The sequence below is a fragment of the Lutzomyia longipalpis genome, chromosome 4 (assembly GCF_024334085.1).
Source record: "Lutzomyia longipalpis isolate SR_M1_2022 chromosome 4, ASM2433408v1".
Taxonomy (NCBI): domain Eukaryota; kingdom Metazoa; phylum Arthropoda; class Insecta; order Diptera; family Psychodidae; genus Lutzomyia; species Lutzomyia longipalpis.
In genome coordinates, this window is record NC_074710.1 from 22,616,835 (window position 1) to 22,644,145 (window position 27,311).

A 27,311-nucleotide genomic window follows, 5' to 3' on the forward strand; every position below is an offset into this window, starting at 1 on the left:
TTTTGCAAGCAGTTTTTTTTTTATTCTGTAAGCGAATTCTTTTATTCTGTTAGAAAATTCCTATTGACAGGTCAATATTAATTTTTTTTTAAATTCCTTTTTGAAGACTAATTTATTCTGTCAGAAATTCTTATATTCTGTCAGCAAATTTCAAATTATTATTTTTCTTTGAAGATAATTTCATTTTGTAAGCAATGTCTTTTATTTTGTCAGCAAATATATTTATTCTTTTTTTTTTAAATTATTATTACGGGTTCCATCCACCGTATATTTATTCTGTCCGGGAATTTATTATTCTAACTGCTTTGAAACTGTTGTATTCCACTAGAAGATTTATTAATTCTTTCAGCAAATTCTTATATTCTGTCAGCAAATTTCAAATTATTATTTTTCTTAAGAGATAATTTCATTTTGTAAGCAATATCTTTTATTTTGTCAGCAAATTCATTTATTCTGTCCGGGAATTTTTATATTCCATCTACTTTAAAACTGTTGTATTCTATAAGAAGATTTATTAATTCTGTCAGCAAATTAACTAATTATTTATTCTGCTAGAAGATATATTTATTCTATTACCAAATTCTCATATTCTTGTAGAAAATTCATTATTTTGTCATGCACAGAAAATTTCGATTTTTTTTTGTCAGCAAGTTTATTTATTCTGTAAGCAAAATTTATTTATTCGTTAAGAATCTGAGAGAAATTTAAAGAATTCAGAGTGACGTGTGAATGATTTCTACATTTAATTAAAATTTGAATTTTCCAAAGTCCATTCCCTTTACAGCTCCACCCTCTTGTGCAACTATAATTCCAAAATAAAATGAATTTTATGCTAAAATTTGAATCATTCCTTGACTAATTGGTGATTCTTGGAAATTCACACAATGAACGTGCACCGTTGAATATTGGTTAATTGGAGGTTTATATTTTCTCTCTCTGTGTGTCCTTTGCAGAATGGCGGTGCAAAGGATGGTTTGGACATGAATGTGGGACCAGCATGGCAGAAGGGGTACACGGGGAAGAATGTTGTTGTGTCGATTTTGGACGATGGAATTCAGACCAATCATCCCGATTTGGCACTCAATTACGACCCCGATGCATCGTACGATATCAATGGCAATGACTCTGACCCCATGCCCCAGGACAATGGGGACAACAAGCACGGCACACGGTGTGCCGGTGAAGTGGCCGCCGTGGCATTCAACAACTACTGCGGCGTGGGGATTGCCTACAATGCCAGCATCGGTGGCGTCAGGATGCTCGATGGGAGTGTCAATGATGCCGTCGAAGCCAAAGCATTGGGTCTCAATCCCGACCACATTGACATCTATAGCGCCTCATGGGGACCCGAAGATGACGGGAGTACCGTCGATGGGCCCGGTCCACTGGCCAGGAGAGCCTTCATCTACGGCGTAACAAGTGGCCGGCAGGGGAAGGGCTCAATCTTCATTTGGGCTTCCGGAAATGGTGGTCGCTACACGGATTCGTGCAATTGCGACGGCTACACCAATTCCATCTTCACACTCTCAATCTCCAGTGCCACACAGGGTGGGTACAAGCCATGGTACCTCGAGGAGTGCTCCTCAACCTTGGCCACAACCTACAGTTCCGGCACACCCGGACACGATAAGAGTGTCGCCACAGTGGACATGGATGGACGTCTTCGACCCGATCGAATTTGCACAGTTGAGCACACGGGCACATCAGCTTCAGCACCCCTAGCTGCTGGTATCTGTGCCCTAGCCCTCGAAGCTAATCCCGCACTCACGTGGCGCGATATGCAGTACCTCGTGGTGCTGACATCACGACCAGAACCGCTGGAGAAGGAGAACGGATGGATTCTCAATGGGGTGAAGAGAAAGGTAAGATTTTTTCTATTTCGAAAATTATTTTATTTTTATAATGAATTTTGGGGTAATTTGATCGGGAAATCCGGAAAATTGATTAAAAATCCTCTAAAGAATTATTTTAGTAATAACTCTAAACTCTCCAATTCCTTGAAGGTCGATAAAATTAATGAATTCTCTATAAATCCCTTAGATTTAATAAGAATCTCGCAAGTCATATAAATCCCACAAATACTGTAAATACATTTTTAAAAAATCTATAAATTCTTTGTATTTCTTTATTTTTACATCTGCGTCGTATAATATGATATTTTGTCTTAAAAAATGTTCCGTAGCTTAGAAAAATCCATTTATAAATCCCACAAATACAATAAATCTTTTTTTTTCTACAGAGATATTTTTAAGTTCTAAACTTTTGAACATTTTCTTTAAGGAATTTAATGATGAATTCTTTTGAAAATCCCACAATTGAAATAGAAGCGAGAAAACAAATTTCTCAATTCCCTCAAGTACCACAAATCCCATAATTCTTTTTTTTTACAGAGATATTTTTAAGTTCTAAACTTCTGAACATTTTCTTTAAGGAATCTAATGATGAATTCTTTTGAAAATCCCACAAATACTAGAAAAAAATAAGAAAACTTTCTCAATTATCTCAAATCCCACAAATCCATTTAATATTTTCTTACAGACATATTTTCTTTAAATATTTTTTCAAGTCCCAAAGAGATCATGAAAAATTAAACACTTTATTTATTTTTTAAAAACACATAATTAAATTCCTCAAATCCCAAAAATACTTCTAAAGATTTTCTTTTTCTTTTTACAAATTCTATAATAAAACCCGAGAATCTTTTCTCCTAATAATTCTTCTATGTACATACACCTATCTATTATTTTTTTTGACAGAAGATCATTCTTGAATCCCACAAATCTTATAAGTCCTTATGAAAAACAAATCTATAAATCCTTTCACTTTTTATTTCAATTCTATTTGCTACAAAGTCGTCTCATAAAATTGGAAAATTTCTTCTCTGTTAATAAAGAGAACACTTAAAAATTTCTAATTTTTTCGAAGGAATTATATTTTCAAGTCCCTCAAATCCTCTAAGTCCTTCATTAAGTATTCATAATTCCTTCAAATACTTACGATTCCTCTTTAAAAAATTTGAGATTTCCGTAAATCTGCTTAGTAATTTATTTCTAAAAAATCTTATAAATACTTCAAATCCTCTAAGTCCCATAAATACTTTAATTTTTTTTTCATAACAATTTTGTTGAATAAATTCTTTGATTGAATCTCAAAGTAAATGTCCAATAAACAATCTTATACTTTGTGTAAACATCTTAATGACTTCGCCCTTGTCCAGAGTGTCCACATACAGACTTCTCTTGTTAATGAAAGCTCCATTTAGCGGAGACCTTCCTCCCAACACGGTGTACACTCTTTTAGTGAAAGAAAAAGGCCCATTCTTGTGACCACAATGCATTCTTTTTTATTAAAATAAAAAAAAACTTAATTTCCCTACTATGGAGGCATTACCGATGTCGTGCAGTGAGAAAGGGAAATTGCAGCATTTCACAAAAGTGGATTGAAAGTGAAATTTAGCAAGACTTTTGGCTCTATTTTTATTTCCATTACAATTATATTCAAATAAGCCATAACTTATTGGGCTATTAATATATTTGTTTAGTGTTGCAATTATTTATGCTAAAAGCAATCAAAAAAATGTTTTCTATAAATACACAAAAAAGAAATGGAGTATAATGAGATTTATTGATTTTCCACACGATCTCTGCTTTTTGAGGAAAATTTATGGGTTATTCTCGATTATCAGACTCTTAATATTGTGAGTTTTGTGTTTTTTTTTCCTTTTAAAACATTCATTGATTGGAAATTTTCTACCCAGTTAAGTCTATTTTATAGTTTTTATATAATTCGGTTTTTTTTTGTTTTCCAAGTTGGAAAATTTATTATTTTTAACTACAGGAAATTGATAAACAAATCCAATTGAATTTAGAGGGGCTTGTTTTTATTAATGGACAAATAAAATTGTGGCTTATTTAATATTTTATGATTTTTTGAAACGGAAAGAGTGGGAAAAACAGAAATGAATTGTTTTTATTTAATCGGCTAAATTAATTCAAAGATCCGAAAAAACATTTTGCAAAAATTATTTTATGAGGAAAAAATATTTATTTGTTCATATTTTTTTAAATTGTTTTTACTACTAAAAATCAACAATCAATCAAAATCAATTATTTGTTTGTAATATGAGTAAAAACAGCATTCGTGGAAACATTTGGTAATCGCGTAATGTTGAAGAGGATTAAAAAATTACAATAAGTGAAAAAGAATTACTTATGTTCCACAGGAATTAGCTAAAATCGGAAAGTTTTCTTTGAAAAATGCAACTAATGACGTCACTGTTGTGTTTCTTCTATGTATATTCTTCCCTCTTTAAATTACGTAATTTCATTTGCATGAAACTTTTGGGCTAATGTTTCATCGATAAGGTTACGCAATTTCGTTTTCATGAAACATTTAGGCTAATGTTTCATCGATAAGGTTACGCAATTTCGTTTTCATGAAACATTTAGGCTAATGTTTCATCAATAAGGTTACGAAAATTCATTTGTATAAAACTTTTGGGCTAATGTTCCATCGATAAGGTTACGCAATTTCGTTTTCGTGAAACATTTTGGGTAATGTTTCATCGATAAGGTTACGCAATTTCGTTTGCATGAAACAGTTAGGCTAATGTTTCATCGATAAGGTTACGCAATTTCGTTTTCATGAAACATTTAGGCTAATGTTTCATCAATAAGGTTACGAAAATTCATTTGTATAAAACTTTTGGGCTAATGTTCCATCGATAAGGTTACGCAATTTCGTTTTCGTGAAACATTTTGGGTAATGTTTCATCGATAAGGTTACGCAATTTCGTTTGCATGAAACAGTTAGGCTAATGTTTCATCTACAAGCCTTGAAAAAAATTAATAAACTACAGAAATAATCTGTCATATTTAGTCTTGAATTAATTTAACATAAGGGGTAGATTCTGAAAAAATCTTTTCTCATTTTTTTTCTTACAATTCGTCAGTAATAAGATATTTGGTATTCTGAGAAAAATCTTATACAATTTAGATATTTTATTTAATACTTTAATCGTGTGTTTAAAGGAAAATTTCTTTTTCAGACTTTTTTTTAAAGATCTATCTGATTATTTTCGGGAACAACAAATTCTTTGTTTCTTCTTTTATAGAACGGCAATAGAATCTTTTTTTATCTTTTCTAACAACTGAAAAGTTGTTTTAAGATTTTGACAGATGAGTGTTTTTAAATCGTTCTGTTGTCATTCTAGAAAAGAAAAGCAAAGAATTTGTTATTCAGGAAAATAGTCAGAAAAATCTCTAAAGAGGCCTAGAAAAGTAATTTTCCTTCAAAAATTCAATTAAAGATAGAAATAAAATGACAAATTCTTATAAATTTTTCCCAGAATACCAAAAATCTTATAACTTGTATTGTAAGAAAAGAAAACAAAAGAATTTTAATCTGAATCGACCCTTGAATTCTGTTTTAGTTACTCTGTAATATATATATTTTTTTTAAAAAATGTTGTTTGACTACAAAATTAAAAAAATATCAACGAACATAATTAGAAGAGAGAATAATAATGAATTTATGTAATTTTTCCACTTTTCTCTCTCCTGTAATTTTGCTCCGATTAAAAACTATCTATGTACAAAATATTAGATTATATAGATTGTAAATAATTTGTCGATACAATAGGTTTTGCCTACATAGTTTACGTTATATATTTTCAGTAGTAGATGGTACGTAAATGGAATTACAATCGATTTGCATGGATTTTATTTACACTTAATCGTGAAATTAAAACTGAAATTTAATTTGCATAAATCATTAATTTTACTTTGCCAAAAATTACCCCCATTGTTATTCGACAATATTTTCGCTGCCAAAAAATTTAATGAATAAATAATTTTTAACAAACTCATCATATATAATTTAAATCAAGCAGTAGCCGAAAAAAAAACAAGCATTTTGGTCACGTTTTTGCTCTTGAACTATTTTATGGTGTTATTGCATAATTTATGTCTGTGTATTGTATAGTTTATTTTTTTTTCAAGCAACTTGAATGTATTTTTTTATTTCCTTGATTATTATTAAAATGTTCGCACAGATCCATTAACTTTTTTTTCCCTCTTAATTTCTTTTGTTTCCAACACATAGGCGCGCACGAAAAAAATCGCGAATTAATGCATAAATTTTAAATATATATTCTTGTTCATTTAGCCCTCTTATGCATTACAAAAATCCACCCATATTTGTAAAACCATGTAGCATAAATTCGCCACAATTCATGTAGAAAAAATAAAATAAATGAGATGAGCATTACAAGTTTTTACAGCAAAAATAAAGGAGGAATGTAAAAGACCAATTGCTAATGCTTAGCGATTCATAATAATAAATTCATGGGTGTAGTGTTGCGGCGCCCCACTCAAGTTATTCAAAACTTTCGCTTAAAAGACTTTTTTTCCATCGTCTTTTACATAAAATGTGAATTTTGGTGAAACTTTTTCTCCATCGAAAAAGTTTTTTTTTTCCTATCATGAATATAGCAATAGTTATGCGACTCTCATCCTAATACAAAAGCTCAAGTTTCATATATGATAAATTCGCTTTTCGCAATGTCAATCTCTCAACGATGTTCCCTCACACTCCATGTAGGGAAAACCAACATCATGTAGGGAACATAACTTTTGGATCACAGAGTATGTGGAAAATATTATAACTTACCAAGTAATCTTATATAGAATTTTCTTCTTCTATGTGTGGAAAAATGATTAATTCAGAGAAATATCTATACGGAGTTCTATAGAACTTTTCTTGAGATTCAGAATCTTTTCATCGAAAAGAACGAACTGAAAGTCTTGACTAAAGTACAAAAAAAAAAAAAGAAAATGCATTTGATAGAAAAATCTGATTTGTTGAAAATATTTTTCTTGGCACAAACTCATAGATGAATTTTTACATTGAAAAATAAAGGAATAAAAGATTGAGGTATTGCAGTAAATGCGGGATATTTGTTAAATAATTCATAGGCGCTTCTTTTAACCCCTTTAAGGACCATCTTATATCATTTGAAAATTATTTTATTATAAAGCAAACGTCAAACTTAGAAATAGGAAAGAAACGTCAAAACTTTAAGTAGCTTTAAGCTTTTGAAAGTTTCGGCATTCAAAAAGAAATGTCAAACGTCAAATAAGGAACGTCAAACGTTTAAAACTAAACTTAGACGTTCGAAAAGTCTAGCTAATTAAAAAAAAATCGTTTGATAGATTTCTGACAACGCTCCTGATTTCGGATTCGAATAAAATATCATTTAATTATTTAACCTCAAATAGTTTTATGCATCTTGCAAGTTTCAGTCAGACGTTAGAATAGAAACGCCAAACTTGATGATTCTTGAAACATATAAAATTATTTTTTGTGTTAAATAATTCAATGAGATTTTCTAGGAATCCGCAATCAGGGGAGAAATCTATTTAAAAAATATCAATAAAATTAGTTTGACATTTCGTTTATTTTTCTCATACGTTTGACACTGCTCTTTGAATGTTGAAGTTTTTATAACTTACAATTGCTTTGTCTTTTGACGTTGCTTTCCTATTTCATTTAGCTAATTGTTAGTTTAGTCATTTTAGCATTTTGTTTAGTTTGTTATAACAAAACGTCGAACTTTTTGATTATTGAAACGTGCATAAAACTATTTTTGGGGTTAAATAGTTCAATGTCTTCAGTGTCTTCTAAGAGTATTGAGCAATTGAGCCGATGTTTCAAACATGTTTCAATGAATCAATTTTGGCGGAAGCACTGCAACAAGAAATGTCAATCCGTGGAAATGAAACGTCAAACCTCAGGAACAGAAAATCAATTCTTAGAAAAAATGTCAAACGTTAGGAAGATAACGTCAAACGATAAAAAATTGTCAGACGTTAAAAAATTAATTTTAACTTCCAATATTTTTTTGTTTCGTAGGGTTATTAAAAGTTGCGGAAGCTCAAAAAGATTTTATCTGTTTTAGATTCAAAATTTAAATATTTTAGCCGTTAGACTCCATCTTTTCTCTTAAACATTCTTTTTAACTTTTAAATTAATTTCCTCCTCTAAAATATTTTCTTTTGATACATTTAATCTATATATGTATGTAATTCAAATTAAATTACAAACAATGTTTCAAATTAACACCAAAACCTACGTGAAGTATATTAAATTTCTTAAGTACGGCTCTTCACAGTGTGTGACATTTTGAAGTTGAAGAGCGTCTCTTTGAAATCCCATAACAATTAACATAACTCTCAAGGTGAAATATGATAAACTGTTGATGTAAATTCCTACAAGCTTTTATGATTTTCAAACTTTTGGTGCTTTTGGTGGGTTTTGCATTACCACACACACACACACACCCCCTCCCTCACCCCTTTAGGCTTCAGCAGCTTTTTATTTTGGAAAAATTTTAGTGCTTCTTTGTAATTTGTTCCATCAAACATTTTTGAAATTCAATATTATTCCTAACAAAAAAAAGAGTTAATTTAAATGCCTCTAAAAGCGAATGTTTTTATTGGTTCTATTTAGTTGGAAATGGTGGCAATAGGCAAACCAAATTCCACATTGCAACGAGGGGAAAGGGGGGCAACGGGGATGGTTGTAAACTCAAACAATCGCATAAAGAGTAAAATATAATAACACACCTGGCGTGCAAACGAGCAAAATTCAACCACACCGTGGCTATTAAATAACTAATTGATAGGGAAAATGGGGTAAGAGATGAAAATGCTGCAAATTAGATGAATATTGTTAGAGTGAGTGTTTAATTGTGTTACTAATTGTGGATCCTACACCAAACTAACGCTGCATATTGTAACAGCAGTGACCCCTATCTCACACCACCCTCCCCCTCCCCCTCAGGGCGTTCGTCATTAGCTTATTGGATAAAATCCTTTATTATGAATTTACTAAAATATGTACTTGCGTGAAAATTTCTCACGTATTGACTCTAATGCCAGATTTCCCCGTAAATCAATTTGACATTTTCCCGAAATAGTTTTTAACATTTCCACCCCTCCGCGCAATATTGTTCCGGTGCAATAAACAAATATTTGTTTCTAATTTGAATACAGTCAAAAGGACAATATTGTAACGAGATATCAAATGAATTTCACAAAGGAATTCGTAGAAGGAATTGCTTTTAATTATACTGCTTGCATTCGAATAATTTTCCAAGGTTGGGGTGAATAGAATCAGGACTATTTTTTTTAAATTAACGAAAAGGAGCATCATGCGGTGAAAAACTGAAATATTGGGTCATCTTATATTTACGCAGACTGCTTTTTCATACATTTCAGTTTTTTTCATATGGATTTTTGAGGTTAAAATTCTGCATAAATATAAAATGACCAAATAGTAATCCTTAAAGTAGAAGGGAAGACCTATATTTTCGCTTTTATTTCATAGGTCTAGCTCAAATAGTTTTTTAGCTAAAGACTCTCAAACTTGAAAACATTCACCCCATTTTACAGTAATTCTCATTATTTATTGTAGCTCAAATAGAACCAGAGAATGGGTCCCATTCTGCGACTAAGAAATCCTTGATATTTTATTAGAAATTTATGAAATTTTTAGTATTTCTTGGTCACTGAATAGTACGGAAAGTTTCAAATAAGATGGAAATTTAGGTTTTAAACTTCCATTAACCATTCGTATACTGTGACCAAAACATTAACGCGCATTACTATTGGGGTAGCTGACCGACCCCATAGAATTTTTCGCTATAAAAGCAAATTCTTTCGTTCAAATGAACTTTAATAGACTCCTTGGTACTCCCTAAGAAGTCTTTTGTCCATTTTACAACACAAAACTAAATGTTTCAATTGATTTTTTGACGATTTTTTCAATAATTTTTTTGAGGTTAGGATCCTCAAGAAAGAGACAAAGAGTGACAATGGAAGAAAACTGGAATAAATTTGACCGTTACACCAATATTTGAATTCCCTCTTCTATATTTTTGTTAATAACTTTTTTCTGGTGGTCGGATTGACCTCAAATTTCTACACAATCTTCTCAGATAACCAAAGAACTTATTTCCAGAAGCTTGGTTCTATATCTCTAAGAACTAAGGCGCAATTTATCGAAATATAGCTCTAACGTCGGTTACCTACCCCTCATAGTAAACGAAGGGTTAAAAACAATTTCTTAACTTTGACCTCTTGCATAGTGACCGTTACTTTACCGATTTAGACAAATAGATTCTCGTTGGAAAGGTAATTTAATTTCCTTTCCAAATATGGAAAATTTTAAAAATCGGTCAAGCCGTGAAATATAGTAACAAAATCATTTTTAGTATATCTCAGGCTGTGGTTGACCGGTTTGAATAAACTCGAATTCAAATGATAGATAATCATGTCCACTAACTTTTAAAAGTAAATTCATCAAGTACGTAGTTCTCTTGTAATGTAATTTTTTGTGAAAATAATTTCGTAAATTTTGAAAGAAAATTCTTTCGCCTAGTTTTACTAAAATGCCTGTCAGGTAAAAACGGTTTGACAGATTTTCAAAAACTTACCAGTTTTGGAAAGGTGAATTTCTCACCTTTACAAAAATGGTGAATTTTTGAAAATCGGTTAACCACAGCCGGAGATATAATCACCTGAAATTTACCTTAACAAACACATAATTTTTTCTTGCCCAGAAACTTGTCTATAAATAGATTTGATCAAGAAGGTAAAAAGTGTAAAATATAAAGTCAATATAACGCCCCTAAAATAGCAAACGAATCTCACCACAAATTCCCCATTATTGACTTCTCTTGTGAATGAGATACTTTTGTGATTTCTGAAACTTAAGTGAACTGTTAAGAATCTCTTGTGAAACATTTCCTTCTTGGTCTGGGTAAAGTGGAGGCAAAAAAAAAGCTCTCGTCCAACTTTGCTGAAATATGAGAGCATTGCACCAGAGATTTGCGAATTGTATGTACGAGAGCGAATGCTTATAAACACGACATTGAATGTAATTGGATTTTTACATAATATCTCTCAGACTATGTATAACAAAACTAGGAAGGGGTAAAAAAAAGAGCGTGGAGGTACTTTCAATTGCTTCTGTTGCATTTGAATGCAAATTAAATTTTGGTCATGCGAATGTATATTGAGCCAATTCGGGATTGAGGTGAAAATTGGTATTTGGTCACCAATATTGGGAATGGTGAGAGTTTAAAGAGTTTAAATGGAGTGTGTATACACCGGCTATATTGATGAGACTTAATGAAATGAAATTGGGATCAATTTGCTGGGGGGTTGCGGAAAGGGTGGATTTTGTGAAGAGGTGGGTTTTTTTTGGCTTGACGGCGTATCCTCTTATCCATATTTTATAGGTTAGCCACAAATTTGGTTATGGCTTAATGGATGCCGGGGCTATTGTGAGCGTCGCCGAGCAGTGGACCACTGTTCCGCCGCAGCACATTTGCAAGAGCCGCGAAATCAATGAGGAACGCTCAATTGATGGGACATACGGGTACACCCTGCAGACGCATATGGATGTCAATGGGTGCGCTGGGACGGTGAATGAGGTGCGCTTCCTGGAGCACGTGCAGTGCAAGATTACGCTGCGCTTCTTCCCACGTGGGAATCTCCGAATTCTCCTAACATCCCCCATGGGAACAACGAGTACGCTCCTCTTTGAGCGCCCACGGGACGTTGTCAAGTCCAACTTTGACGACTGGCCCTTCCTCAGTGTTCATTTCTGGGGTGAAAAGGCCGAAGGTAGGTGGACGCTGCAGGTTATAAATGGCGGACGACGCCGCGTCAATCAGCCGGGAATCCTGTCAAAATGGCAGCTGATCTTCTACGGAACCAAGAGCAATCCGGTTCGACTGAAGAATGAAGGCCTTCGTAGTAGTGGCCTTCCACGTATCTCCAATCCTTTTGTCTTTCCCACGGAAACTGACATGAATCAACCCCTTGTTGGCAACTACTACGCCCCTGATCTCTATGCTGGCTACGTCAACTACCAAAATATCTACGCCGGAGCAGCTAGCTCCCAGGATAAGGCCTACATCACAATCGGCGGGCACAACATCCCAACAACTCAGCGCGAGAACGTAATGGCGGACGCAAACAACAAAGTTGTCCTCCATGACTGTGATCCTGAATGCGATCAACAGGGCTGCTATGGGAAAGGACCTACGCAATGTGTAGCCTGCAAGCACTACAGACTTGACAAGTAAGTCCACCTCGCCCCTTCCTGTCAAATTGCAATCACGTTAAGCTCATTGAATTTCCCTCGCTTTCAAAGCTTTTGTCAAAACATCTCACATATTTCTCCCATACTTCAACCCTTATAGCCCAAGGGGTGTTTATCTGAATGAAAATCTTCGGAATATTCGTGAAGATTTGGATTTTTCGTCAAGATTTAAATAATTTGTGAAGATTCAGATTATTCGTTAAGAACATGTGATTTTTTTTTGTCAAAATTCGAATTTTTCGTTGACATTCGGATTGTTCGTCAAGAAGATTCAGATTATTCATGACGAAGAATTGAATTATTCATCTAGGAATTGTACAAGGTTCGGATTCTTCGTTGAGATTCGAATTTTTCGTTGACATTCGGATTGTTCGTTTAGAAGATTCAGATTATTCATAACGAAGAATTGAATTATTCATCTAGATTCGAATTGTACAAGGTTCGGATTCTTCGTTGAGATTCGGATTTTTCATTGACATTCGGATTGTTCGTCAAGAAGATTCAGATTATTCATGACGAAGAATTGAATTATTCATCTAGATTCGAATTGTACAAGGTTCGGATTCTTCGTTAAGATTCGGATTTTTCGTTGAGATTTAGATTATTCGTGAAAATGAATCGAATAATTCGTTGAGATTTGAATTAACCGCCAAGATTCTGATTATTTGTTAAGAACATTTCGGATTATTTGTCAAATTTTGAATTGTTTGTAAAGAAGAAACGAATTATTCCAAGAAATTCCGATGATTTGTTTGAATTCAAATTATTCATTAAGGAAATTCAGACCGTTCGTCAAGATTCGGATTATTCGTCGAGATTCCGAAAAATAATCGAAATATTCGACAGATAAACACCCCTTGCCTTAGCCTCTCAAAACCCCCACCTAGCACCCCCCCACCCCCCACCCAACCCCATATATAATGCTCTTTTGTGTCAATGAGTACATTCATAAATTATTCCCTCTTCATCGCTCATATGTGTTGAGAATCCAATGGGAAGCTTTTTGGCACCCGACGAATATGAAATTTCTCGCACACTTTTATCATACCAGGAGGATTGAATAGTTTTTCGAGGGGAACATGAGGGGGGGGGGGATATATGAGAATTTCTCAGCCATGAAAGCTAATTCACTTGAAATTTGCAATTCAAAGAGCCTGGCAAATTTATTTTGCTTACCAAGGAGAGAATGGAATGAGGAGGGAAAACTATTGGAAAACATCATAGTGAAATATAATGTATAAAAGTTGATTATGGTAATTATGTTAAAAATTATCGCGTATGCCATACTGGTAGTGGGTTAAAACTTTTAGCGTTCTCTCCCGCACACATTCATCCCGCTTTCTCTCGGATTTTATTACTATATGTTTTTTTTTTATTAATCAAGAATTGAAATTGTTTTGTAAAAAGGTTTGTAAAATTTTATTTTAAAAAAAAAGGGTTTTAATAACTTGCAAGCATTATGGAGGTAAAATGTCTTAGAATTGCGTCCTCTGGGAAAAGAATCAGAGTCCAAGCAGCCTTTCCGGAAAACCCAAATGTTAGGTTATGTAAGCTAATGACAACTTTTTATGGCGAAGGGTTTTTCTGTAATAATATTCTTATAAGTTTTTATTTTATATATTAATTTCTCTTATTCTAGCTCTCTCTCTATCTATAAACTGGCTTTAATTAACTATGTTTGTCTTATATTTTCTCATTTTCCAAACCAATAGTCTAGGAAAACACTATATTGTCTTTGGCGCCATTTTCTTGTAATCTTTCCACATATGAATTAATTAATCTATCGGACTAATCAATTTTCTTTGTCCGTTAAATTATTCTCAGTCTAGAACGTAGGTGACAATCTATGATATCTATTTTATTTTTGAAGATAGAACAATGAAACTTGACACAAATATTCTTTAAGGAAATCCTTAGAAGAATGGATGAATTTTAAATTAACTTCAACTGCTTCGTGTTTCAAACTTGTTTCAAAACTTTGTTGAATCAAATCTTTTGATTAGAAAATTGGCTGTGTGGATGTCGAAATGACGTCCGGCCCTGAGAAATTTAAAAAGAAGAAGAAGAAGATTAGAAAATTAGGATTTTGGTCAGAAAATTCTGTTTTTGATCAGCAGAATGTTCCATTTCGGTCAGGAGTATGTTCTTTTTTGGCCAATAAAACGCTAATTTTGGTCAGAAAAATATTCCAATTCCAAGAGGAATGTTCCATATTGTTAGAAAAGTCCGCCATTTTGATCAGGAAAATCTCACATGGCGATCATGATAAAAAGAAATTGATCAGTAAAAAGGGTAAGTGATCAGAAGAATAATACTTTATGGTCAGGAAAAACAAGCAAACACAAAGGGAACATTCTCCTGCTTTAAAGCAGAATTTTCTGAAAAAATATTAATTTTCTAATCAAAAGATTTGATCCAAAGTTTCACATTAGTTATTTGAAACGCGATTGTTTATGAAACTTTGTATATTTTTCAAAATACTAAATACAGTTTTTTTCTTCATTTTTACGAAGTGAATTCTTCTTTCTCAGTTCGTCCAACAATCTCAAAAATATTTTTACAGGATTATAAAACAATAAAAATCAATAAAATTCAAATTAAACTTATTTTATATGAAGAGAGCTTAATGCTTAATGTAAAAAATAATTACAAACTTGTACAAGCCTTTCACGAATAACTTTTAAGGGTAATCAATATTATAATTAAATCAATTTTAATAAATTCCTGTCAGAGAAAATTTTACATTTTAGATTTAAAAATTCTTAATTTCTCAATGAAAAATAAAAGAATAAATTCCCTTCTAAAAGAAATAATTCAATTTAACGATTTTTTTTAAAAAGTTTTTGGAGCTTTTTAGCAGGAATTTCATGACTTCTGAATGGAAAAGTTGAGTTCTAAAAGCATTAGTTTATCATAAATTAGCGACTATTGTGCAAAATGAATGCCACTGAATTCTAAATTTGGAGTTTTGACACAATTTTGTCTTCATTTTAGTCCATTTGATATGCTAAATGCGAGCAACCGAAGTCATTAGATGTTAATTAAATATGAAATATCATAGGAAAATATTGGGTTTTATGAGTCTCACAGAAATCTATCTATTCTTTTGCTTCTGAGGGGCAATTTCTGTGACAAGAACTCTAATGTGTGGGAGGATGAAAGGAGGAGGAAGGAGGGAGAATCTTGTTGAATTTGTGAATTAATCTCATGAGTATTCTCCAATAGTTTGACACTTTCTCATTGAGAAATTCACATATATATGTCAAAGGGGAGGGGGTGTGTGTGGGGTATTATGGAGATCTCACGGCAGCAGCAGTGTGGCAAAGACTGAGTGAGATAACCAACATGAAAAATCTCTTCGTATATGGAATTTATGCTGCATTGCAAAAATTATGTCAAGAGAGGGAAAAGTATTTCGAGAATTTTTCCACCTCTCTCGCCGTTAGGAAAAGTTTTTCTTTTAAACAAGGGAAATTCTTGAGTTTTCACCTCACGTGTTTTATAATGCAATAATCTCGATGGGTGAAAATTGCACAAGCAGGAGCTGTTACGGTGTCGTTGTCTCATCCCCGCACATAAAGCCATGAAGAATGTCACCCAGCATGATTTTCTAAAATACCTTTTTCTCACCTTCCACAACAGCACCTGTGTCAGCCGCTGCCCACCGAGGAGCTTCCCCAACCAGGGGGGTGTTTGTTGGCCATGCCATGAATCCTGTGAAACTTGTGCCGGTGCCGGACAGGATAGTTGCTTGACGTGCGCCCCGGCGCATTTGCACGTGATCGACCTGGCGGTGTGCTTACAGAGTTGCCCTGAAGGTTACTACGAAAGTAAGTCAAGAATATATACGTAAAAATACATAATATTTAATATTTAACTGCATTGTTGCAATTTTCCCAATTTTTTCATCGTTTTTTGTTGTTGTTTGTTGCGTCTGTTCAAATCAAATTGCATTTACAGAAAAAAAAAGTTGAAAATGCAGAAATGATATGAAGTATGTTTGTACAATGCTGTGTATACATACCTCATAATACACAGCATTGATTGGTGAAGGTGTTCCAAAGGTTGCAAAAGAAAAAAAAATTTTTTCTGGCAGTTTTTCTATTTACAATAATTCGTGAAAATGTTAATTTTCTTTTCTATTTCTTTCCTAATAAATTGCAAGATTTGAATTTTAAAATAAATCCTTAATAAAGGAGGAATAAATGGATATTTTTGGTTAAAAAGAGCCCGTTGCTCAGAATCGAACAAGATTTATTTTATTACAACTTCAAGTACAATGCCAATTGGGCTTTTTCAAAGGGGGCTTCAATCCTTACAATTTTGGGCTAAATTTTTCATTTCATTAAATTTTTTATTTAAAACATATTCAAATTAGGATATCTAATTACTCACTAAGGGAATTCTTCCCCTTCCTACATTAGACTTGGTCCCTCAATCCTTTCTTCTCGTCTTTATTTCTGCAATAATCATAATCCCTCTATTAGTTTACAAAAATCATTAAAAAAATGGGTTTCCTAACCTCAATTCTTATTCAGTCTCTCGCCAGCGTTTCCCATGTAATTTGGCTATTTGGCTAAATCGGACAAGCCGTTTTCCAGTTGTAGTCGATTTTCGATAAAAAATTGTGGCGGTCATATTGGCTAAACGGCTTGTTGGCAATAGAATCACTTTCAAAGATAGTAAATTTCAACTAATACGAGCTCTAGTCCGGCTCAAACGACCGCGTTTGTAAATCCCAAAAAATGACTTTCTGGAGCAACTATTTCCACTTTTCCAAACAGGAATTTTCCATGAAAAAATATAATTTTCTTCACAAGACAAAACTTTTACTTCTACCTTTCACGGAGGAGATTTGACATAAAGTGATTATTTTAACAATGTTTCATATGAGTTTCTTTTTGCTGAAACATAAGAAATTAGGCCTTACAGTAAAGAAAAATAAGAAAACATTGAAATATCTAAACAGGCTGTGTGGATGTCGAAATGACGTCCGGCCCTGAAAAATTTAAAAAGAAGAAGAAGAAGAATATCTAAACAAATATTTTTTGAGAAAAAATAATTTTCTTTTTCGAAATAGCGAGAGTATGGCTTGATCAATTTTTGAAAATTAGGTATCGTTGGAAAGATAATAGCACCCCCTATAACATATCATAATTTCAGATCTCTGTCTAGTATAGGGATTAAGATAAAGACCAAATAAAATTTGGAAATGTTTCAAAATGGCTGATGGGGTGACGATTTTCGATTTTGGACAGGTAACCTCGGCAAAGAAAACTGAGAAAGTGAAGAAAAGCGCCAATATTATTATTCCTTTAACCTTCTTTAGGCTCTGTTAATTCTCAAAACCTTAAAATTACAATTTTGAGCATGAGAATAAAGATTTTAAATTTCACGAAAGCTATAATCTGGAATTTTTTGAATAATTTCAAGTATGATTAAATTCTATTCTTCCTCATATGGAACACCTGGTATGACCCACTCTATTGGTGCATTTCATTGTTGTAGCTCTTTGACAGCGTCGACGTATACGACGAAAGGCGCGCGACAAAAAGAGCTGAGTGAAAAAAAAAATGCAAAAAAATGTAACCAGACTGAGAAAGATTTCATTACACAATTCATTTGAAAGATGAAAATGAATTCGCATGAAAAAATGCAATTTGGACTCATTGCATTCATTTTCATTTCATTCTCTGTACGAGACTTTTTTTGTCGCCTTGCACACATTTTCTAAAGTCCACCCGCATTTTGCAAAGTTGAAAAAAAATGTGCTACAACGTACATTTCTTTTCTTTTTTTTTTGGACACATCATTTTAGATTATGAGAACAACACATGCGTCCCGTGTGAGGCAAATTGCGCTTCGTGCCAAGATCGCCCGGACTTTTGTGCCAGCTGTGATCATCATTTAGTCATCTATGAGAATCGCTGCTATTCCGCCTGTCCGTTGCACACGTTTGAAACTGAAGATTACAGGTGAGTTGTAAATTTGCAGACATTTTTTTCTCCATAAAAAAATAATCCCGTCCCTGAAGAGAACTTCCACGTCAGAGAAAATTTTTAATATATAAAAACAGTGAGGCTCCGCTGAAGAGCGATTATTGCGAATTTGTCTAAAAATTCGTTATGCGAATCATTTAAGGAAATGTTTGCAATAACGAAAGGCCGTTAAACGCTGTTTGACATTTATTGTTTTGACAATAATTTAATAATGCCTTTAACCTTTTAAGGTTTTTTGGGTCATACGCTGACCCAAACATGAAACATTTTATTTTTTCAATTATTTATGAATGTAATTGTTTTTCCATGTTACAAATGCATCAAATTCACGCATAAGGGGTCAAAGAAGACGTTCTAACTGAGAAAAGTCCTCTAAAAAAATTCATAGAATAAAAATCGCGATAAAAGAGCGCATGTTTCAATGTTTTTATGTTTCACGTTGGACGTTAAAGGGTTAAAGGGCTTTCTTCCCGCCATTACATGTTTCAATATGGCGGAGATGTGAAATGCTCTCATCACAATAGCAGCAAAAAATAATGTCTAAATATCATTAAAAAAAATTCAGGCTGCTCAGGTTTTTCTTCGATGACAAAAAAAAACTATTTATAATTTTTAAAGAAATAATTAATTAGTTAATCATTTTTCCAAAAACGTCAAAATACAGAATTGTCAAAAGCTAGAAATGTCAAAAGTTGGGAAAGGAACGTCAAATGTTGGAAATGACTAAAAATTGAAAGAAATATGTATGTACGTTTTTTTACCAGGTTAAACTTGATAAAAAACGTCAACGATTAGAACAAATGTCAAATGATTTAAAATAATAACATAGATGAACATTAGACTTAAGAAGAAACATCTTCATGTACAAGAAACGTCAAACGTTTGAAAAGAAACGTCAAAAATACAATAAATATTCAAGAAAAATGTCAAATTTTCGAATTAACGTCAAATTTTGAAAAAGAAACGTCATGTTTTAACACTACCCTCAACGTTGGAGATTTAAATCGTGGAAATTGCATAAATTGTCAAAATCTACTTATTCAAATGCACCAGAAAACACCCCCCTTAATAAATTTCTGGATCCTCTCCTTAAAGGGTTAAATTGTGAATATTTTTAATTAATTTCCTTCCCTCTGACCGTTTTTTTTTTTTCAAAACTTGACATAAAATATTCCCAACAAATGATCCCATTTGAGTTAAAAAAAAAATCCCCCTGAAGGAGTACAGAAGACAGAAGTTCTGAAAGATTGAACATTTTGTTTGCAAGTTATTTAATTTATATGGAAAAGGAAACTACAAGTTTCATGTTTGTCGTCTCAAACTAACAGGATAAAAGGAAAATATTTGCATTCCATGACAATGGTACTCCTCACATCTTCATATACACACAACATGTACACAGCAATGCCAAGGAAAAATATTAATGGAATAATTCAATGATGACAACTGCATTACCAATCAACAATTTTCAAAGAAACGTCCGAGACGTCAGAGAAATCCTCAAAAGTCCTTTCATGTTTATTGGCCATTTCCTGCTATACAGGGATGTACGGGTGCGATGAGAAGAAAAGGAAGACAAGGAAAGGGGGCGGGAGGGGGGTACAAAGAAGATAGGGAGCAACGCAGGGAGAGGAGCAAATGAGGTCAGGAAATCTCTATAAGCAATTTCGCCTGTGTTGAGAAAATTAGAAGGATTTTTTTTGTGCACGGCGCGTCCTTTTTATCCCTCGAGTTTCCTTTGGGGGTAACAGGGGATGGGAAACCTCATTAAAAGGATCTTAGCAAATTAATGAGGGAGCAAAAGGAAGAGCCTGAGTAATTGCATATATGCAATTGCCATCGTCATGGCCATTGTATTGCATTTATTGGAGCCTCTCTCGTGGTACTTTTATATTAAGTCCTGCTCGTAAATTTAACTTTCTTGACAATTTTCTAAATTTTCCACCCCAAGAGGGAGGAGGTCCCCATCCTCCCCGCATACATTTGAGATACTCGGAGGTTTAACACTTTTCCTCCACTTTTACCTCCCTTTTCTCACTTTCCACCCACTCTCGTGCTTTGGCTGTATTACTACCCTCTTCTTCCAATTTTGAGGAGGTTTTAATACGAATTTTCCCGGAAAATTAAATGAAATTTTAAGAGAGGAAATACGTGTATTGCTAAAAACTGAAATTCTCCGAACAAGGTAACAAAAAGCTCAGAAAAGGTACAAAAAGCTCATTCAAAAAGCATTCTATTTAAGGGGGGTCTCTTGGGAAATCTGTTAGAATTTACACATTTTTAATGTTGTCATTTTCTTGGGGTTTTTCTTAAACTTGGATATCCGATCATGGTTACATTTGTAGCCTAGTTATTGAAGTGTAAGAAAATCACTTTTCGCCATTTTAGGTGCGACGCCATCTTGTGATTTTCCGACTTTTTCGCAGAACTGCCCTAAAACACAAAGGTAGGTTTTTCTCAGGATCTACTGGATGGATTTTGATGGGGTAAAAAGCAAATGAAAGAGGACATACCCGTGCAGATTTTCATGTACCAGAATTTTGAATTTCCATTTTGGGGCTGAGAAAAGTGAAAAAACGTCAAAAATATCTGAAAAAAGTCACATTTTTCCACTTTTCTCAGCCCCAGAGTGGAAATTCAAAATTCTGGTACATCAAAATCTGCACGGGTATGTCCTCTTTCATTTGCTTTTGACCCCATCAAAATCCATCCAGTAGATCCTGAGAAAAACCTACCTTTGTGTTTTGAGGAAAATCTCAAGATGGCGTCGCATCTAAGATGGCGGAAAGTGATTTTCTTACTCTTTAATGATAAGTCTTTAAATGTCACCAACACTTGTAAACCGAGTTTAAGAAAAACCCCATGAAAAGTTAAAATATTTAATTTTCTCCAGCTCTCAAAAGAGACCCCCCTTAAAAGGCAAAAAAAAGACAAATAAAGTGAGAGAATTTGTCTCAAAGGAAGCATTTAGTTGGCAAACAAAAGTCATGAAAGTTGATAACATTGCAAAACAATTAACTCTAAAACTGAAATATAGTTGAAAATGGAGTTTATTGTCTTCCTTCCGGTCCAAAGGAATAATTTTGTGTTGTACCTATGACCTGTTGGGAAAGTTCTAAGACCACACAAAAGGGCTTCAAAGGAAAGTTTTCCTGGGAAGAATTTAACTAAATACCTAATATAAGGAATTTTATGATTTTTTTTTGTGATATTTTCATAACAATTATTTACATTTGACCAAATGTACTAACTTCAGCAAGTTAGGGTTTTAAGAATTATTCTCTTTGAATTGAAATTGAAGGTTTCACACTCAATGACAAACTAAAATATGTAGTTGAGTGAGAGAACATTGGTAATTCATCACGTCCAATGGTGCTCACATTCCTTCCCCATGTTAGAGGAAAGGCTTGTTAAGTCACCTTCCCCTGCTACCCTTCACTCCATCCCTTCTATGGGGGTATGTCGCTACAAATTAAACATGGAAAATCCTTCTGGGCAATTCAAGCTGCATACCAGGAGAATTCACTAATTTATCCATAGTTACAACCTTAATTCCAATTCAACATAACCTCCTCCCTCCTTTTGCACACGAGAGAGTGTTCCATTTAATATTTGCAATGCACTTTAACCTCCCTCCTTCTTCTTCTTTTTGTAAAATCGTAATGATAATGATGGTGTCGCTTTTTTAAGGGGGGTGGAGGACGGGGGTGATTGTTTAAAGAGACATTCCCCAACGTATAGCAGCCTCTTTATTTTACACACTAGATTAAATTTTCCACCCAGTTTTCCCGCCACACTGACCAAATGAGATTTTCAAATGATATTCAAAAGGGAAAAATGTCTGTAATTCAAGGGGTGTTTATCTGAATGAAATTATTCGGATCTTCAGAAATATTCGGAATATTGGCTACTATTCGGATAATTTGTCAGAGAAATCAAAATATTGATTTTTAGACTCTAAATGGCTTAGATTGAGAAATAGAAGCCTAAAAAAATACTTATTTGAAACCTTATAAGAACTAAATTCAAACCGAATAGTAATTTCACCCATAATCATACTAAATTCAAGCCTAAAAGAGCTTAAAATTGAAGCATAAAAATAATTTTTAGGAATAAAAGCTTAAATTCGAAAGAATCACAGCTAATAATATTTAATTTAGGCCTAGAAAGAACAAAAAGTAGTAAATTCAATATATAAAATATTTTGGCGCTACGTCCCATATAGGAACAGGGCCGGCCGCCCTATATTATGTTGTTGTTTTCCTTGCGGAGAAGTAGTGGGCGGCCTTGCTAGATACTACCACGTGTGGGCCATTTTACAGATAGGAGTGTATCAATCTCCTGATCCAACCGGTCAACGTGATCTAATTGCACGTTGGCGGATGAGGCGCGTTGCCGGGTTCTGTATTCGAACCGGCGACCTTTGGATGCGCACTCAAGCGCTCTATCCACTGCACACCAGGCCCACAGTAAATTCAAGCCTAAAAGTATTTGGTTTTCAACCCTTAAAAGGCAATCTCAAATCTCAAAAAGCTTTAAAAAATATTACATAATTAATGTCTAAAACAGACTAAAATTGAAGTTTAAAAAGTAGTTAATTCAAGCTAAAGAGTTGTAAATTCAAGGCAGAAAGTAGTAAATTTAACCCAAAAAAGGCTAAATTCAAGCCGATATTATATTTAGTTTTCAATCTCAATATTTCAATGATCGAGGAACAAAACTTATTAAAAAAAAAACTCATTAAAGCTTAAAAAAGGACTTAATTCTAACCGAAAAGTAGTAAATTCAACTCAAAAAGGACTAAATTCAAACCAAAATTTCCTAAATACGTTTTTTGATTTTTTCGGTTTTGAATTAATCGGTTTTTAGCAAAAGATGTTCATATTCGAATGAAATATTCGAATGATTCGCTTAAATAAACAAAATATTCGCCAGATAAACACCCCTTGCTGCAATTCCTCCGCGCCATGGAGAAAGGCCATTTGTACAATGGCTGGTAGAGCTGCGTCTCCACTCAACTTGGCAGACATTCAACATCCGTACTCACATTTATGGGGTGGATAATCTTCCACGAAATATTCTCAATGACAGTGGTAACGGCAATTGATTGCAGGAAATTCCCCTGGGGCGATATTTTGTGGGGAAATTCAGGAAAATATTTATTAAATTCAATGTCAAAAATAAATTTTTGCTCCTCCACATTTTTTTGTTCTTTACTATTATGCACAAACATTTTGCTCATAATCCAGGGTAATTGCTTTTAGCATAACATATAACAATGGCGGGGAATGCATATAAAAGTATTTGTTGATTGTATAGAAGAAAAGCGAGTGGGAAAAGTCAGGCTTTATGCAAATTTTAGCAGAGAAAATAGAGTGATGATGCCTCTATATTTACAAAGATATGCGCCAAATTATATAACAAAGTGCATTTAATGTTTGTTTATGTATTTTATTTTTAAAGAACTTAAAGAAATTCCATCATAAATACTAAATAAACTCTCACAAATAGTTAGATATTTTAATAATTCTTCTGGCATTGCTGCTCTGTAAAATATTTCATCATATTAACTGTACCAAATATCATTAAATTTATTTTTAAAAAAAATCTCATTAACTAAATAATCAACGAAATTTATAGCGCGTTGATAGAGATATAATTAAACAGAGGGAATCACATTTATTAATTAAATATGGAAAATGATAGGTACATCCCACGCATTGTGGTAGCGTAAATTAGATAAATGCATTAACAAGAGTTAAACCAAAATGAGCAAATACATTGTCAAATTAGCGACCACAGAAGCACAAATAATAACTTATGTTCATTATTAAATTCCCATAGAAGTTTGTTTCATAACTTTTGGATCAATCGAATTAACACTTCATTGAATGATGATGAATTTTTAGTAAAAGTTTGTATAAATAAGGCTTAAAATTTGCAGGTTTCTTCGTTGATCTGTTAACAAAAATGTCACATTGTGTTTTTTGTCTGAAACATGCATGAAACATTCGCGCTGATGTTTCGTCGGGAAATTTTAACATTTTGGAAACATTTTTTTTAACAATTTCATTCTAAACGATTTCAATACGAATTTCCATACAATTTATTAAAAAAAAATTCAAAAATATTTTAACAATACTCACCGATGAAACATTAACATTGTATGTTTCATGTATTTGACATTTTTGAAACAATTTCGTTCTAAACGATTTCAATGCAAAACTATTAATTTCATCACCCTCTCATTATTAAGAGCTTTGCTTTAAAAGAGAAAATGTTTTTCGGGAAGATCCTTTGAACATACATACATAGGTAGGTATGTATGTTGTACTATTTATATATAAATTGCAAAACTCATTATGAAATTACCTTCTTAGGAGCAAAAGTGCTCAAATATTTCAACAAAACCTCCGCTGTGAGAGTGGAAAATTGTTCCTAGTTTAGTGCGAATTTCCCGGCATTATATTCCTTTTTCGGGGGTAGATATCTCCTTTTGCCATGTCAGAACTAATGCATTTGAATGTTTATTTAACTTTACCTGCATGGCAGGCGGAAGTTGAGATTGTATTTGTTGTTGAAACTCACCCACAAGTCGTCCTTTTGCCATGCAGGAAGTCATCCCCCGCGCTGCCACCGCCAGCACCACCGAGAACAACATACAACAAATTTGCATTGAGATTTTCTCGTATAAGAAAATTCCATCCCTCATGTCATGAATACATCATCCTCGGGGGTGATAAATTCTTCTTTAGCCGAGGACTTTTATCAACTTTTATTGCCAATCTCACTCTCTTAGTTATTTGATAATGTCACGCGGATATTTAACATCGTATGTGACACAGCGAGGAGGCTCATGGGGACAAGGAAATTATATAGACTAGTATACTGTGCTGAGGACATAATGTTTCACTGGCGGGTGGATTCTGGCTTAGAGGGAGGTGAGCAGAGGCGTAGTTAGGAATCCATTCATTGGGGGTGTTTTGAGAAAACTTTTAACATTAAAGGATCATTAAATCTCCTTTCGCGTTTGACGTTTTTTTTTTTATTTCAGAAATTAATTATAAAATCGGTTACATTTTTCACAGATTTTCTTTCGTTCAAGGAAAATTTTTAAAAAGTAATTTGTAACGTATTTTTTAACGTTTAACATTTTAAACTCACATTTTACCCAAAAGAATTTTCCAACTTCAAAATTCATTAGGCTTTCTGACAGTTCATTAAACGAAATTTATCCGGTTTTACTCTTTAATAATTTGACATCTGACGTTTGACAATTGATATTTCTTTTACAATACTTGATACGTTTGATTTGACGTTTCTTTCCTAACGTTTGTAGTGTCTTTTGTCATGCCTAACGTTTCTTCTTTAATGTTTGACTTTCCTTTTCTTAGGCTGCAATTATTTCTATCAGACATTACTCCTTAAAATTTTGACATTTATAATTTTTGACGTTTCAATTTGACATTTAACATAAAAATCGTATAAAACGTTTTTTTTAATATCTTTTGAGGCAGATTCGACAAATTATTTGGCTTTTTTTTGACTTTTTTTTAACAACTGACATTCCTTGTTAAACGTTTTCATTTTTCATTACTTCTATATAATAATTTTAGATTATTAACATTTGACATTTCCTTTTGAAAATTTTACGTTTTTGCTTTTATTGTTTTTTTTAACTATCTGATAGACGTTTGCAATTTATACGGAATATCTTTACGGATCTATATGATAGCTCCGTTTCAAAATTTCTTATTTACTTTTGACTTTTCCAACGTATGACGTCTTTTCCGTAACTTTTAATGATATTTGTCAGGTTTAACATTTTTATTTAAGAATTCTTGTTGAGACGTTGACATTATTTATTATCTAGAATTTGCTGTTCTATTTCTTAATAAGTTGACATTGGACATTTCATCTGTCGTTTCTTTTGTTACGTTTTATATTTCTTTTTTGACACTTGACATTCTTTTTCTAAAATCTTTCATTAGTATTTGACATTCACAACGTTTGACGTTTCAATTTGACACATTTGACATTTCCTTGTTAAAATTTGACGTTTCTTTGTTTTACGTTTAATTTTTTAACGTTCAACGTAGCTTTTTTTAATATTAAAATATTTTTCCTCAACATTTGATGTTTGACATTCACCACGTTTGACGTTTCAATTTGACATTTCCTTGTTATAATTTGACGTTTCTTTGTTATAGGTACGTTTAATTTTTTAATGTTCAACGTAACTTTTTTAATATTATTTTTTTTTTCTTCTTAAAATTTGATGTTTTAAAGTTTTCGAATAACTTTATGAAAGAATTTTTTTCAGGAATTTTTAGTCGAAATAATAAAAATTTTTGACCTTTAAAGGAAAGTTTAAGCTACCCACATGAACTTACAGGATGCTAAGACACCCAAATATTTTCCTTGACTACGCCACTGGTGGGTGGGTGGGTGTGATTGTTTATGAATGAACGGCAAGAGATGCTGGGGAGCTTGTTTAAAATTTTATTATTCTCCACCGTTCTATATCCCAAAAAGGTGAAGTCCTCTGACGCGCAAGCATGCAATGTATTCTGCCTCCCTCTGACATATGTGGGGGTGGTTTTGTGCGCCACTTCCCTGGCATCTATGGCGTGATCTCACAGAGATCCCCAGAAGTTCTCTTCGGGCTCCTTTCTTGTTTATTTTATATATGAATTTTAATGATTTCTGCGGTTTTCTCAATAAATATGCTCTCCCCTTTGCTCTGACCTCGCCCCAACAGCTGTGCTCCGTGCCATTCGTCCTGCCTCACGTGCAATGGGTCGTCGGAATCTCAGTGCATCACCTGCAAACCAGGACGTTTTGCCATTGATGGGAAGTGCGTCAATAGCTGCCCCGATGGCTTTTACAGCGACAAGAAGCGCCAGGAGTGTCTCCCATGTGCCACAGGGTGTGCCACATGCACCACCAATGGCGTCTGTCTCACATGCAAGGAGAATTGGATTAAGAACAAGAAGGGAAAATGCATTTCAGCAGGAAGCGAAATTTGCGATGAATGTAAGTTCTTTCCTTCATTTTATTTTCTTATTTTATTTCCCTCCGCCCTTACTTTATTATGCCTCTGTGGGAGAAGCAGCGAAGATTGGGGCTTCTTCGGGGGTG

General features: G+C 33.4%; 1 protein-coding gene across 1 annotated transcript in view; it reads left to right on the forward strand.

The window, feature by feature from the left end:
- Positions 1–27,311, forward strand: part of LOC129794957 (furin-like protease 2) — a 97,524-nt gene that overhangs the window by 43,905 nt on the left and 26,308 nt on the right. Inside the window, exons 5-9 of the mRNA XM_055835897.1 lie at positions 954–1,862; positions 11,303–12,150; positions 15,814–16,001; positions 17,990–18,146; positions 26,932–27,206. Coding sequence (XP_055691872.1) covers positions 954–1,862; positions 11,303–12,150; positions 15,814–16,001; positions 17,990–18,146; positions 26,932–27,206 — 2,377 coding nt within the window. The remainder of the gene's footprint in view (positions 1–953; positions 1,863–11,302; positions 12,151–15,813; positions 16,002–17,989; positions 18,147–26,931; positions 27,207–27,311) is intronic.